Source organism: Chenopodium quinoa, unplaced genomic scaffold, assembly GCF_001683475.1.
Source record: "Chenopodium quinoa cultivar QQ74 unplaced genomic scaffold, ASM168347v1, whole genome shotgun sequence".
Classification (NCBI taxonomy): domain Eukaryota; kingdom Viridiplantae; phylum Streptophyta; class Magnoliopsida; order Caryophyllales; family Amaranthaceae; genus Chenopodium; species Chenopodium quinoa.
In genome coordinates, this window is record NW_018743977.1 from 833,319 (window position 1) to 846,881 (window position 13,563).

General features: G+C 33.5%; 1 protein-coding gene across 1 annotated transcript; it reads right to left on the minus strand.

Moving 5' to 3' along the window:
* Nucleotides 1-302: 302 nt before the first annotated feature.
* On the minus strand, nt 303-9,860 carry LOC110689676 (ribokinase-like). Its single transcript, XM_021866451.1, has 13 exons — nt 8,268-9,860; nt 8,089-8,131; nt 7,893-7,982; nt 6,499-6,576; nt 6,306-6,380; nt 4,999-5,051; nt 4,428-4,578; nt 2,879-2,989; nt 2,590-2,716; nt 2,348-2,445; nt 1,354-1,492; nt 879-931; nt 303-649 (listed from the first exon to the last, which is right to left on the minus strand). The coding sequence occupies exons 1-13, from the start codon at nt 8,354-8,356 to the stop codon at nt 536-538; spliced, it is 1,221 nt and encodes a 406-aa protein (XP_021722143.1). The 5' UTR covers nt 8,357-9,860; the 3' UTR covers nt 303-535.
* Between the last annotated feature and the right edge of the window lie 3,703 nt (nt 9,861-13,563).

Consider the following 13,563-nt stretch of genomic DNA (forward strand, 5'->3'; position numbering starts at 1 on the left):
ATCAAGAGAGAACTCTCACAACAGTAAGCCTAATTTTAGAGTTCTAATTATGAACGAATTGCAGATAGAAATCACCAGTAGTATGTATAATGGGGACACTACACGAGTATGCTAATCTTAATAGATTGGCTTATTATACATTAATGATACAAGTGAAACTCACAAAATCACAGTTACATTACTAAGGAAAAAATAAGAACTACCTAGTGTTGATCTAGAAAGGCCTGACATAATCCCTATCAAGTATTTAAAAGAGAACTGACAGAGTGTTTCCAACGAATAATGAAGATCAACAAAAAATAAGAACATCAAAAGAATTCGTTAAGGAATTGACAAAAGGATAACTGATGATCACCGTACAAAATCAGCCAATGCATTCATAATAGTCAGTAATTAGAAATGCCAATTCGGGGCAAGTTACAAAGTCATACAGGGTGGAAATGCCAATTTGGGGCAAGTTACAATATTATACAGGGTAGAAATGCACATTTTCTTATAAGGTAATAAGGTATATACCAATTTTGCTTACGCACACTCATGGCACCAGACCAGCAATTTCAGAACCCTCGTGTAAAAATGGTGCAAGACGAGTATCTGAGTGATGGGGGAGACCTGACCGAGCTCCCAATGCTCTACAGCTACAGGCAGCCTAGTAAGAGAAATGGAATGCAGGGTGAGCATGTAAGTTGTCTGTTTGGTAAATCTTACTTTACACTATGTTATAAATAGACAGTCTACCATTTCAGATGTATTTTTTCCATGTTTTTGACACAAAATAGAGTCAGATATTAAATTGTTGAGGCAACATGAAGAGGCCAAGTAACAGTCTTTGTCTACCAGATTGTAGATGTGAGATACCCATTTATCAGTCTACTTACCACTTGCGAAGCAAACGGCAACATCCTCTCTGGAGGCAACTTCACACATGAAGCTGTGAATTTGCGAAAAAAAAAATTAGTATAACGCATATTAATGTATTAAATCATATTGCAGTATGATGAATGAGACAAATTGCAGTATGCTTGGGGTTTGGGGAGAATGTTCCTCAGAGACTCAATAACAACGGAAGAATAGTTTCAAGTCAACCATTTTATATGCAGCCTGACATGTTTGTTTGTTCCCCTATTTCAACAATATTACATACTCTGAATTAGCTTATGTCCTACTTTACATTTTGAAACTTAAAAAAGCTGGTCACAGTAGTTTCCAGCATATAAAACCAGAAAGTCCAGATGAGAGTGTGCATAAGCTGATATGCAATACAAATGCAGACTCGGAGAATGCAGCTGAATGACCCAGATGACAAATGAAGCTGCTTTTATAGATAAATATATATAAGTATCATATATATACCATAAAGAACTGCTCCAATAAATGCATCTCCAGCACCCGTTGTATCAACGAGTTCAGAGGGTGGAATCTTTTCAGCTGTCCCCACGTGTAGCCTCCCACATAGTGTCCCAATCCCATCTGCTTTCAATGTCACCACAGACTGGACATTGACACAATGGAGGACAAAAGAGTTCTTATCAGATATCAGCCTTGAATTGAAAATATCAACATGCAAAAGAGAAAATAGAAGCGTATTAAGTTAACTCAGATCGATATCATGGAGCTTTGATGATGCACTGCCAATTTTACTCAGCACAAAATGATAGATCTGCCCATCATTTAACTTAGTTACTTCATGATTTGCTTAACACATGTGTAATGCATTGTTCATCTCTAAGAATGGCCAATCTGAGTTGCAGGCATCCTCATATCTCCACTCGAGGTCCTAACCCAAATAAACAATAGAGATTGGGGGATAGAAATTGAATCCTGAAATCAAGCAGGACAGAGATACTGGGTTTTTGGACCGTTGAGATTGCAGAAGCGGGTGAATGTCAAACAATATGCCAGCGCAAGAAGTTTGCCAGAAGAGCAGGGAAATTGTGCAAAGCTGAGACTTAAGTCATGCCACAGATAGCAAGGTGGCCAAGGACTGAAGGTTGACCTGGGGCAGCCGGGCAGGCAGTACTATGTGCATCAACAATAACAAACAAAATACTTCATTCTTTATTACTTGACCTAATTTGACTTTTGCACTATTCGCATATTCTCTTTTAATTGTCTTTTGTTAGTTATAGTTAAGGAAAAACACAATCATGTGAGATCTTGCTAGAATATCTATCTTATATAATTTTTATTTATTGAAAATTAAAGATATTATGTTTAAAGTTATGCATCTACAAATGTGATAAATGAAACAAGTCAAGTACTTTAAAAAAGAAAGGAGGACGTAATATACAAAAAGATATGACAAGCAATTGCATAAATTTTTGTATAACAGGAACATTATTGATACCGATGAAACACAGGATGGCTTGGAGTCGTCACTGGGTGCCTTTCGCTTCAGAGATTCAAAAACTTCGTCGATACACATTTCCTCTGAATTTGAAGCTTCTGCATGATGAATAGTAAAAGTGAAAGGCTGAAAGCCACAAGTTTAAAATATTATATGTTGGTTAAACTAATATCATCAGAGGTTCATATTCATGAACCCAATTGATGAAGACTTGTTCTAAATGTAAGAAACAGAAGACTCACTGTTGTGACTTCTTTCAAGCATGATACATCCATCTTCACCAAGAGTCACAATCACAAACTTAACTTTAGGTAATCTCAACAACATGGAAAGAAGGGCTGTTGGTACAGAAGAAGCTTCTGTCCATACCTGTAAAATTGGATGCAGGAAATCTCCTAAAAAACAATTTAAAAACCCAAAAAATAAACTTTTAAAGTGGAAGAAGTCAATGTGAAGGCCTCAAAAAGTTTTTTTAATATATTTTTTTTATTAGAGGGGGGGGGGGGGAGGGGTGGAAGTCACCAGTCTTGCCTGTGGAAATTTCGCTGTGCACACCACATATGTGGCAAAACTCAAAAGCTCATCCAGCCCATCTCTCTTCTTTTCTGCATCAACTAGAATAGGAATATTTCTACGAGTTGCCTGCACTGGAAACAGATCAGACACAATGAAATGTTTTTTTTTGGAAGAGATGACATGTTGATTTCATTCATCTTATGTGAAATTTTTGTGATTTGGGGGATGAGAGAGGATGGCTAGTTAAGAAGAAACAGTCTTTACATCACATTTTACTTCAAATAGAGGAAGCACATAAACTAATCCATATCCTACCCTCCTACTAAATTGCCATAGTCTACTTCTATGACAATAAAATGAGCTCTACACTAGAACTTAAGCAGCAAGTATCCTCAAGAAAGTAGTAAAAAGCACATATGACCAATCTTTTGTAGCTCAAAGCATGGGCACTGTCCATTCTATTAAAAACTGAATATTGTATATTTTGATATTATAAATCCTATATTCAGAAAACTGTGTTAACAATTCGGATGTATCGAATTTAGCCTCCACTTTCCTCACACGTAAACATGCTCCCACTTTTTTTTTTAATTAGTTAAGGTCTTTGGACTCTGACTCATATTTTCTTCTCCCCCTTGTGTCTTTGTATGCAAGTGTTAACAGACCTTGGATTCTTAAATTGCATCTACAATCTTGCTTCATTCCATTTGTTGCATTACTTTTGAAAGCAAGCTGCAACGAAGCAACTATGCAGCAAGTTGTGAAAGTGTTCATCTGTCAAGTCTCAACAGCAAGGATGGCAAACAAATTTCTCCAAAGACCTTCAATTTTTCTCAAGCAAAAGTTGTGCATTTAAAAGACGTATATCGGTCTATTAAGAAGCCACAGATAGTGATGTTAAGTACATCCTACCATACCATCGTTCTATGAGCAGTAGCTGTGAATGCAGTATGATACCCCCATTAGATTTATCTGGAAGCAGCTCATCAGCTTTATGTGTTACGATGTGTGATATCACTCTGAAAATTCAACTTGATATCACATAGGTCATGTGTCTATTGACTGACATTGTAACAAAAATTGCAGACAAGAAAGGATATGTTTAGGATTCTTTACCTAATACCTGATTAATTATTAATAAGCACCCTTATGAAATACGAATCCTTAGACCTTTTTAGTTACCATTATTAAATTTTAAACAGGCTTTTGAAGGAGTAGAGCCCAAATATACCAATGATCTTAACATTTGGAACACTAAACTCGTTAAAGATATCCTTGAGTTAGAAAAAGCACATCGTGCTTCCATAACAGTGGGATGAAAAAAATAAACAAAATCAAAAAGTAAGAAAAAAAAATGAATAGAATAACATGATCATCTGAATAAAGAAGACTGATCAGACATTACTAGTATATAGTAAACCAAGCTAAATCCTCATTCAAGACCACAGTTTCAGTAAAGTATGCATAGCCCCTGTAGCTGAATAGCATAAGGCTGACTATCCACATTTCAGAATCCATTGATAAGGACAAGAATGAACTAGAAACAAAACAATTTTGTAATTACCTCTTTCGCAATTACTATAGCAGTTTCATGCAGTCTAACATCAAAATATACAAGCCCTGCTCCATCTATAGCAGATTCTAATCTTGACTGGGAGAGTTCTTCTGGTACCAATGGGGGGTATCCAGGAGTATGAATGCACGTGCGAGTCTTCCTGAAAATATCAATATATTGGATATTAAGTATTTGTTAGAGTAGATATTACAACTTACAAGCACATCAATACATAAAACGTATACAAAGATTTTCTGCTGACCTGGTCATTTAAGTTTTTATAATCAGACAAAAAAAAAAAAAAAAACTGCAAATAGTCTGTTATTGCTCAATTTGCTCATCACTAAATACTAACAGCCTATAGGCAATAGAACATTCAGAATTATATTTGGATTCAGAAAGGAACGAAGAATATGATTTGCTGTTTTTACCATATAATTTTATAAAAATAAAGCTACAAAGTTCTATGTCAGACTATAGACATAAAATAGCTGGTACTTAATAAGTCAACTTTTCTGTCTTCTCCTAATATGCAAAACAAACATTGCCAAAAGATTAAAAAGTTATGACTAGAACTTACGTTTCATTGTCGACAATGATATAGGTAAATGGTGAATTACCCTCTGGTGAGACCTGCAGAAATGAGGGGTATGAAAAACAGATACAGTTTAGAAGGGCTTACATGGTTTTTCTTAGTACTTTCATACAAAGTATTATGAGCTTAAGGACATTGTACGGGTATAATAAATTTAATTATAATCATGATTTAAGGGAACATTTACCAACAGTCAAGACTCAAGAGAAGGGGAGTTACAGAACAAAGGACCAAAAGTTCACCAGTCTCTAGAAAAGTGAAATTAAGAGGAATCCTAATCACATTTGAAATTAGATAAAGACGATCCCAGGATCTCTCTGTGATTCTGTATGTATGAGAAGCTACAAACTCTACTCTGAACTAGTTACCCAGAATTTAATTAGACACCCAATCTTTGCAAAAATCCCAAAAAAAAAACGGTGCCTAGATTTATGATTATGTTTTTACTTTTTTGGATTGCTTCAATAGAGGGAGGAAAAAAAACAACAAGACTAGAACTGACATCTATAATGGATCAGAAAACAGTTAAATGTAAGTTGCTGGTACTTGTACTTCGAGTCTCCATAGATATAATGGGAGTTTCACCAACATTTGAGCACAACAGAAAGCAGTTTCTAGTCCTCTGGTAATGAATATATTATACTACCCTTGTGTTGGACAAATTATCCGAAGAATATTGGAAAGAAAGCATACATAAGGCTAAAAAAAATGTAATAGTTCCAATACAAAATGGGACAGAAGTCACAGAAATGCATCAGGGATTGAAAGGACAATTCTTTTGTGTGAATCCTACTGACAGTAAATATGATGATGGTGGAACCTAAGGCTTATCCCTTGTTGGTTACCAATAGTTAATACTTGATAGCACCACATTTTCACAGGCTTTTACCTTTTTCACCCTTCTCGCCCAAACCATTAAAAAACTGATACCTTAACAGTTGATAGCACTATACTTTCTGCCTTACAACTTGGGCACCTAAACTATTAAACTTGAACCCTTAACAATACTCACCCCTTGAAAGAAAAATCTTTTTTTCTTTTTAAAGATTGGGAACGGTGTTTATGTAATTAGTAAAAAGGCAGTAACTATTAATAGCAGGATAATAAGATTTATATCAGCTTCAATCTGTATAACCAACGAAATTTGTAAATCATGCACCCATTGGCCCTTCTTATTAAGCTATGCTATCAAAATACCATTATTGATATGGTTCTCTTTATTTATATGCAGCTATCTTACTACCAGAACACCCGATTTAAGAAATTGAAAAGTAGCAAATTAATAAGCTTACAACAACGAAAGAAGTATCAACACCATCAGCTTCAAGCTCTTCTAGTATTCCTCTACCTTGAGCATCATCAGCAACCTAAAAATAATATGTTATGAATGCATTAAGATTAATGATAAGATAAAACATCTGCTGAGCTAATCTAATACAAACAACAATTTGAATGAGAGAAATGTAGCAAAAGCACATTAAAGACCTTGGATATTAGCCTTGGATGTAACCCCAGCCGAGCAGCGCATGTCAAAGCATTTCCAGCATTACCACCTCCTTGAACCTATGAAAACATTCATCAGTGCATTCACAATAGTATCAGCTGGAAAAATAGCATAGTAAATATTTTAATATAGACTATTATAAAATTTTAGAAACATCATGGCAAGAAATTATTCCTTGACAAAATTGTTGTGTATGAGAAAGCAAAATGAAGCAGAATAAAGAGATTAATTGAAACACCATTTAGATTGGCATGTATTAACAAACAATACTAGTATTTCAGTTGCAACAGAATGTTCTTCTGCCAAAGTCTGGGCAATGTAATAACAAATTAACAAAAGATCAGACACTCAACAAGGAGAGAAAACAAGCACCTAGAAACCAAGATATGATGCAAATAGACCATGTATATGACTGGTAATCACTTTTATGATGGTTCAAAGTCCATAAATGCTGTATTCCCTCTTCCTTACCAAATAAGCCCTCCAATGGAACAAACCATCGTGATAGTTACTCTCAACAGATGTCTGTTGACTTTTGTTGACCGTCAAGTACCATATTTTAAAAATATTCTAGAAAATTGTGACTTTAACTTTTGCGATGAATCGATGATTAAAGTAAGTGCATATATTCCCAGACTTATCTTCTGCTTAGTGGAGTGATATGTATGTCCACTGAGTGAATAAATATGAAAATAATTAGGAGATACACAGCATAGGGAAACCAGAAATTTGCTTTTGATTTCTCACAGAGTCACATTCAAAGCTCCCTATTGTAACAGAGAAATTAAGTGAGAATTTGTTCTATCTTTAATGTACAGCTTAACTTGATTTTGCTCAAGATGTTCTATCTTTTATGTACACCTTAACTCGAGTGTGGACAATGTATAGAGTAACTTGTCTCAAGTGATTGCTACTTATTGATTTCCATACTAAATATTTCCAGAAAAAGACTAGAACAATTTGTCCACAAAAAGGGTTATACTTGCACTAATTTATTATCCTCTAATATAACTCCCTGCATTCTGCAGAAAATAGACTTCCCTTCGACTGTCCAATCATAAACATCCAATCAAGCATAACAAATACTACTTGATTCAAATCCCACAATCTACATCAATTTCCTACCAATTCATTGTCCATAATTCAATTTCTTGACATACTTCCCAACTTCAAACTTAACCTTAACAGTTAAAAGCTAAGTAACTCTTAGTCCTACCATAGCCTATAATCCACAACATTTTTCAGCAGTAAATCATCCAAAAACTTTTAGCACAATCTAAATAAATTAGCTATCAATTAATTTAATTATAAAAAAAAAAAAAAAAAAAAAAAGAGCATCAAAATTTGCATAAATAAGATCATTAATTACCATTACCTGAAAACTGGTGCTTCTAATCTTGTCATCTGGCTTAGGATAGCTTGCAACAGCAGCTAACAAGTCCACAACTACACCTCCACAACCTAGCTGCTAACATGAGCATCAGTCTTAGTCACACTGTAACATTTCCAAATTAATTTTGCTAACATACACACCCAAAAAAATAGGAAAATAAAAGGGTGAAAAAACATACAACAATGCGATTCTCTGGTAGAGAAGAAGACATCATTTTTGCCCTGCATAAACAGCAAAGTTTGAATTTTTTTTAAGCAATTTTTGCTGAATTAACAAATGGATATTTACAAAATTGATTGGAATAAAGAAATTAAAAGAGAATAATTGGATTATTGACATAAAAGGAAGAAAATTGACCTGGGATTGGAGGTGGGAACTTGAGGAGAGAGAAAGTAGGGGATTCTGAGTGAAGTGTTGGGAACTGAATTTGTGAAATAAGTTAACATTTTTGCTGGATTTTTTGTTTTGGGAGTTATTAGACAGGCAGAGAAAAAGAGAGAATTTTTCTGCCAGGTGCAATAAATTATTGTGCAAGATGATACCAATGAAAAGAGCCAAGAGAGAAAATGCTAGTTTAGCCACATTTTTTGTTGTTGTCAATTATCGAAATTTTGTTGTGAAATATTGTACTCCGTAAGGGCTACGGAGTACTCGTAACAGAAAGAATTAAAGTTTTACTCGTAACTAATACAGTTTGATTTTTTTTTTTTGATCCCATAATTAAAATATTTTAATGACAATTTGTAAATAACCACCCAAAAATGTACCTGTTTTAAAAATAACCTCCCGTTTAATTTTTATTTTTATTTTACCACCCCTTAAATTAAATAACCGCTCACATTATCCTATTTTAAAATTTCGGTGAAGTTTCCGACAGTGGGCCCCACTTTTTTTATTTTTTTCCTTTTTCTTCTTCTATTCTCTGGATTTCACACTCTCTCACCCCGATTTTTTCACTCTCCATCTTCTTCCTGCCTTCTTCATTGAATCAAACAATTTTCTGCTTCAAACTAGCTAATTCAAATCAATTACATACTTATTTTACAAAACAATCACACAAAATTGCAAAAACCCATTTGTAATTTTCCCCAGTTTGGCCTTTTTTTTTTTTTTTTGTGTACGAAATCATTACTGTAAAACCTTAAAATAATGAGAGTGAACTGTAAATGTTGTTCGCAGATTATTCGTTTCGTTGTTGTTGTTGCTGTTGTTGTTAATGGTGATGATGATGTCTCAGTCACTCTCTCAAAACAACAACAATAATAATAGTTCAAACAACAACCTACAAAATCATCATCATCATCACCATAATCATCCACCTCCGGCGCAAACTCTATCGCATCAAACCATAGTCAACAACTAGCTAATTCAAATCAACCATAAGTTCACAACCATCGCAACGAACTTACCACACCAACTCCCACCACCACCTGCCAATTCAATTGAATTGGGGGTTTTCTTAAAATAGGAACCCTAATTTAAGAAAACCCCCAATTCAATTGAAGCATGAACCCTAAATCGACCTTATTCTTTCTTCTTAATTTATTTTTGGGGCTGATTTGTGGGTGTGAATTGATGTTTTAGCTGTTCGATATGGAGGTCCGGCGGCTTGCAAGTGGCTTGCAGTGATGGCTAGATGCGGCGCTGCGTGTAAGGTGATAGCGCGTTGATTATGGTGGTTGTCCAGGAAATTGGTGGGTGGTGTTGCCGGTGGGGAATTGTAGATGAAGAAGAGGAAGAATTTGGAAGTGAGCTTGAAATGGAAGGCAGGAAGAAGATGGAGAGTGAAAAAATCGGGGTGAGAGAGTGGGAAATCTAGAGAATAGAAGAAAAAAAAGAAAAAAAATTAAAAAAAGTGGGGCCCACTGTCGGAAACTTCATCGGAATTTTGAAATGGGTGGTAATCTGAGCGGTTATTTAATTTAAGGGGTGGTAAAAATAAAAAATAAAAATTAAATGGGAGGTTATTTTTAAAACATGTACATTTTTGGGTGGTTATTTACAAATTGTCCATATTTTAATTAAAATATTCAAGTACCATATATAATTTAGAAAATTCTAGTGGTATACAATTTATTTCATAGGAAGATTATATAGTTGTAATCAATCAAATAAATTAAGACAATAAAGTCACATAAGTAAAATTTTTGAAAAGGTAAACGAAAAAAAAAACTAAAAATAAAGTTAGAGAGATTAAGATATCACTTTGAATATACAAAATGTTAAAAAAAAAAAAAAAATCTAGTATAGAAAATATAAAATGACACCTATACTTCAACCTAATCTAATATCATACCATATTGTATCATATCATATCACTAATATATAAAGCCGGACTCGCAACCAGGCCACGAGACATCGACACTTGGCATTCCAGTTTTTCGCCAAGTGTCGAACCACGTAGGCGACAAATATGTATTATTGTGACACATATGAGGCTAAGTAAGCGAATTTTGGATTTAGTAAGATAAAAATGTTGTATAGTGTTTTATTATCGATATACTTCTAATATTTCATATATACAAAATTAATTATAACTCTTATAAATATCTTATAACCCATTACTATTTCCATCATAAAATTCGTCTTAAAAAGTTCTTTAAAATGTAATCCATTTATAATATATTTTAATAAAACATAAAAAATCAGTAAAAAATAAGTTTTAATCGGAAAATATAATTTCAGTTTGGTAGAAATACTTTCAATTCATTAGAAATAATTTAAGTGCAATAAAAAAATATCAAGTTAATAATAACATAGATACCTATTTACATATAAAACTACAAAAAGTACACTATTATATAAATAAGCGATATGATATCGTATGTCTAAATATTTTACATTATCAAAAGGGGTTATATAATCGTATTTAACATTCAAGCTAGGACAATCCGGGCATTGCCCGGACACAAAACTAGTATATATATAAAGGGGAGTTTTTTCCCAAGATTTTAGAGAGCCACATAGGATTTTAATTTTTAAAAAATTGTTAACGTATAGGATTCCTTTTATTTGATTTCGTATATATACAAAAATACTATTAAACTTAAAAAATGATATTCACGTAAAAAAATAATGAAATATGAGAAGTGAGTATAATAAAATATTTTCGTAAAAAATACTAATAAAAAAAATGAAATCACGTTCAATTATAAAAAATATCAGTTTTTAATAATCATTGAAACTAAAAATATATCCTTTCTCTTTTTCCAGCAAAAAAAATGTTCATCATTTATCATTTATTCGGCTAAAAAATTAAGTTCAACGTTAATAAAATTTATCATATTTAATAAACTTTATCACCACTTTAAATCCAATAGTTTTTCAATCCTATATAAACTCATCTAATGTTCCACACAAATAAACGTAAAACTTTTGCAGGCAACGAAGCATATTTTAGAATTTGAAAACCATGAAATTCTTGAATGCGATGTACAGTGGTGATCATAATTGCTGGAAGATTTAAAATTTGTTTGTATATGTGTGAACCTGAATTGTATAAGATTAAAAAAATAGTAATATTATGTATTAATATTTTGTTATTTTGATTAAATATTGATGCATGGGTTTAAATCAAGTTTCTAACAATTTTGAGTAGGAAAAAAAATAAAAAAATATCATTTGCTAATATAATTACAAAAATGCAATATTGAACGCAAATTGATTATTATTGTGTTTTTAGACTAGGCGAATAAACAACCCCAAGATCTCGACCCATAAGGGTGGTGTAGATACACTGAAACGCGAAGGACCTTTATAACAATTAAAAATTTCTTTGGTAAATAAACTATAAACTCCTATATCATGCCCGCCTTCATTTAGATAATAATATTCCAACTAATCATCGGTATAATAAATGCAATTAGTTTCACAAGCCTCACAATTATTAGGTAATCTCTTTCCAAATATATATCGGAGTAATACTGAAGTTGATTGTTCCACAGAAAAAGAAGAGTTAAACCCTACAAAAAGTGCTCTATTACCCAAGTCATTCACCTTTGTTAGTAACCCATTCATGACATTCACCTCCCACACATCAAAGCATTTAGTCTTGTATGTGTTTCTTATCTGTTTCGAATCGAATACCACTTTCGTGTAACGACACACAAGTAGCAACATGCCATCTGATTCCACCAAGTAGAATTTCTTAGCATAGCTGTTTCCTGCAGTTCGGAGCTCTGAAACTAACCTTGGAGTCCAAGGGCAAGTTTTCCCACAAGCCATTACCTGAACATTACTAATATATTTAGGATCATATGCATTAGGATGATAAACAGCGTAGAATTCCTTGTTATAAAAAGTGACATCCCTGTATGCACCGCGGTAAGGGCTACTGTCGAGTGCAGTCCACTTATCATCACTGCTCTGCCAGAAAGCCAGAGTATTAGTTATAACCATTGCAACAGTGTAGTCCTGCGTTACTGATGGACTTTCTGACAGCGCGAATTTATGGAACATATGTAAATACTTTCTATCATGCCATAAAAGATCCATCGAACGCAAGATGGTTCCTGATATAACAGGGGTTTGAACTATTTGCCCTGATACGGGATGCATAAGACTGATGTTTAGACCAATTTGCGTTACATAAATCAACCATCCACGCGAAGAGAAGTACCTCCAATCACTCTTCCAATTGTATTTGTACTCCTTGGGTGGATAAAGTTGCCTCTATAAGTATTGATTGTACATGATACTATCTGGTGGTGGTGGTGTAGGTGGTGTGGGCAAATCCACACGACGAACCTTGGAATTGTAGAGACTATAGAACAAGTACGAGGTGGTTGTGCTAGCATCAACCATGGGGTTTGAGTTGTCAATGATGATTGATGACTAAACTTTGCTGTGCGTCTCCAACAAGTACAAACTATTATGATGAGCACGTCTAATGGAAGTTCTCCCCATTTTGGTATTGCCATGTAAAATGGCTTAGGATCAGATGAGACTATAGGATGGTTTAACTGCTAAGATAAATGATATAATAAGAATAAGTCAGCAGTTTTCAACAATGCAATTAGATAACACAATATCAATAGGTATTTAGAAGAATCCAATCTAATTAACAGATTCAGCATTTCCTCTAAAACCCCCCACATAATATAAATTATTTTCGAGTTTTTATAATTTCAGCACAGCTAAATTAAGTGCACAGTATTGTTCCATACATGTATTCAATTTGTAATCAAAATTTTTTCTATGATAAATATGTTTGTTATATAACTTTTCAAAAAAAATTCTATGATAAACATGTTTGTTATATGACTTTTCAAAGACTTTAAACTCAAAGTACACAGATAATGTGTAGAAATTAAACTTAAAAATTAGATTAACGAAATTTTTAGCAACAATTTTGTAACGTCTAATAAAGTTAAATGTATTACCTTTGACATGTGTTCTCCGGTTCTCCAATCTCCAGTAAGTATTTCGTATTTTTTGAGATCAAGAACTTCAAACGTGGAGGAAGCAAAGCTAGTGTGGGAGTATTGGAGGAAACAATTACCAGATATACATAATCCCTATTTATATACGTAGTAAGATAAATTTAAGTTATGGGGAACAATCTTTTATATTTTCCCTACACCACTCTACCCTTGGTCAGCCACATTATTGGGCTCGATTATATTTAGTAGTAAGCCCGAATACACGGCCTATA

Excerpts from the sequence above, each read along its gene's own strand:
- LOC110689676 (XM_021866451.1), bottom strand. The coding sequence starts at position 8,356 with ATGTTAACTTATTTCACAAATTCAGTTCCCAACACTTCACTCAGAATC. Across the intron at positions 1,493-2,347 it reads AGCCATCCTGTGTTTCATCG|TCTGTGGTGACATTGAAAGC; the intron begins GTATCAATAATG and ends GTCAATGTCCAG. Across the intron at positions 932-1,353 it reads TATTGGAGCAGTTCTTTATG|CTTCATGTGTGAAGTTGCCT; the intron begins GTATATATATGA and ends GCAAATTCACAG.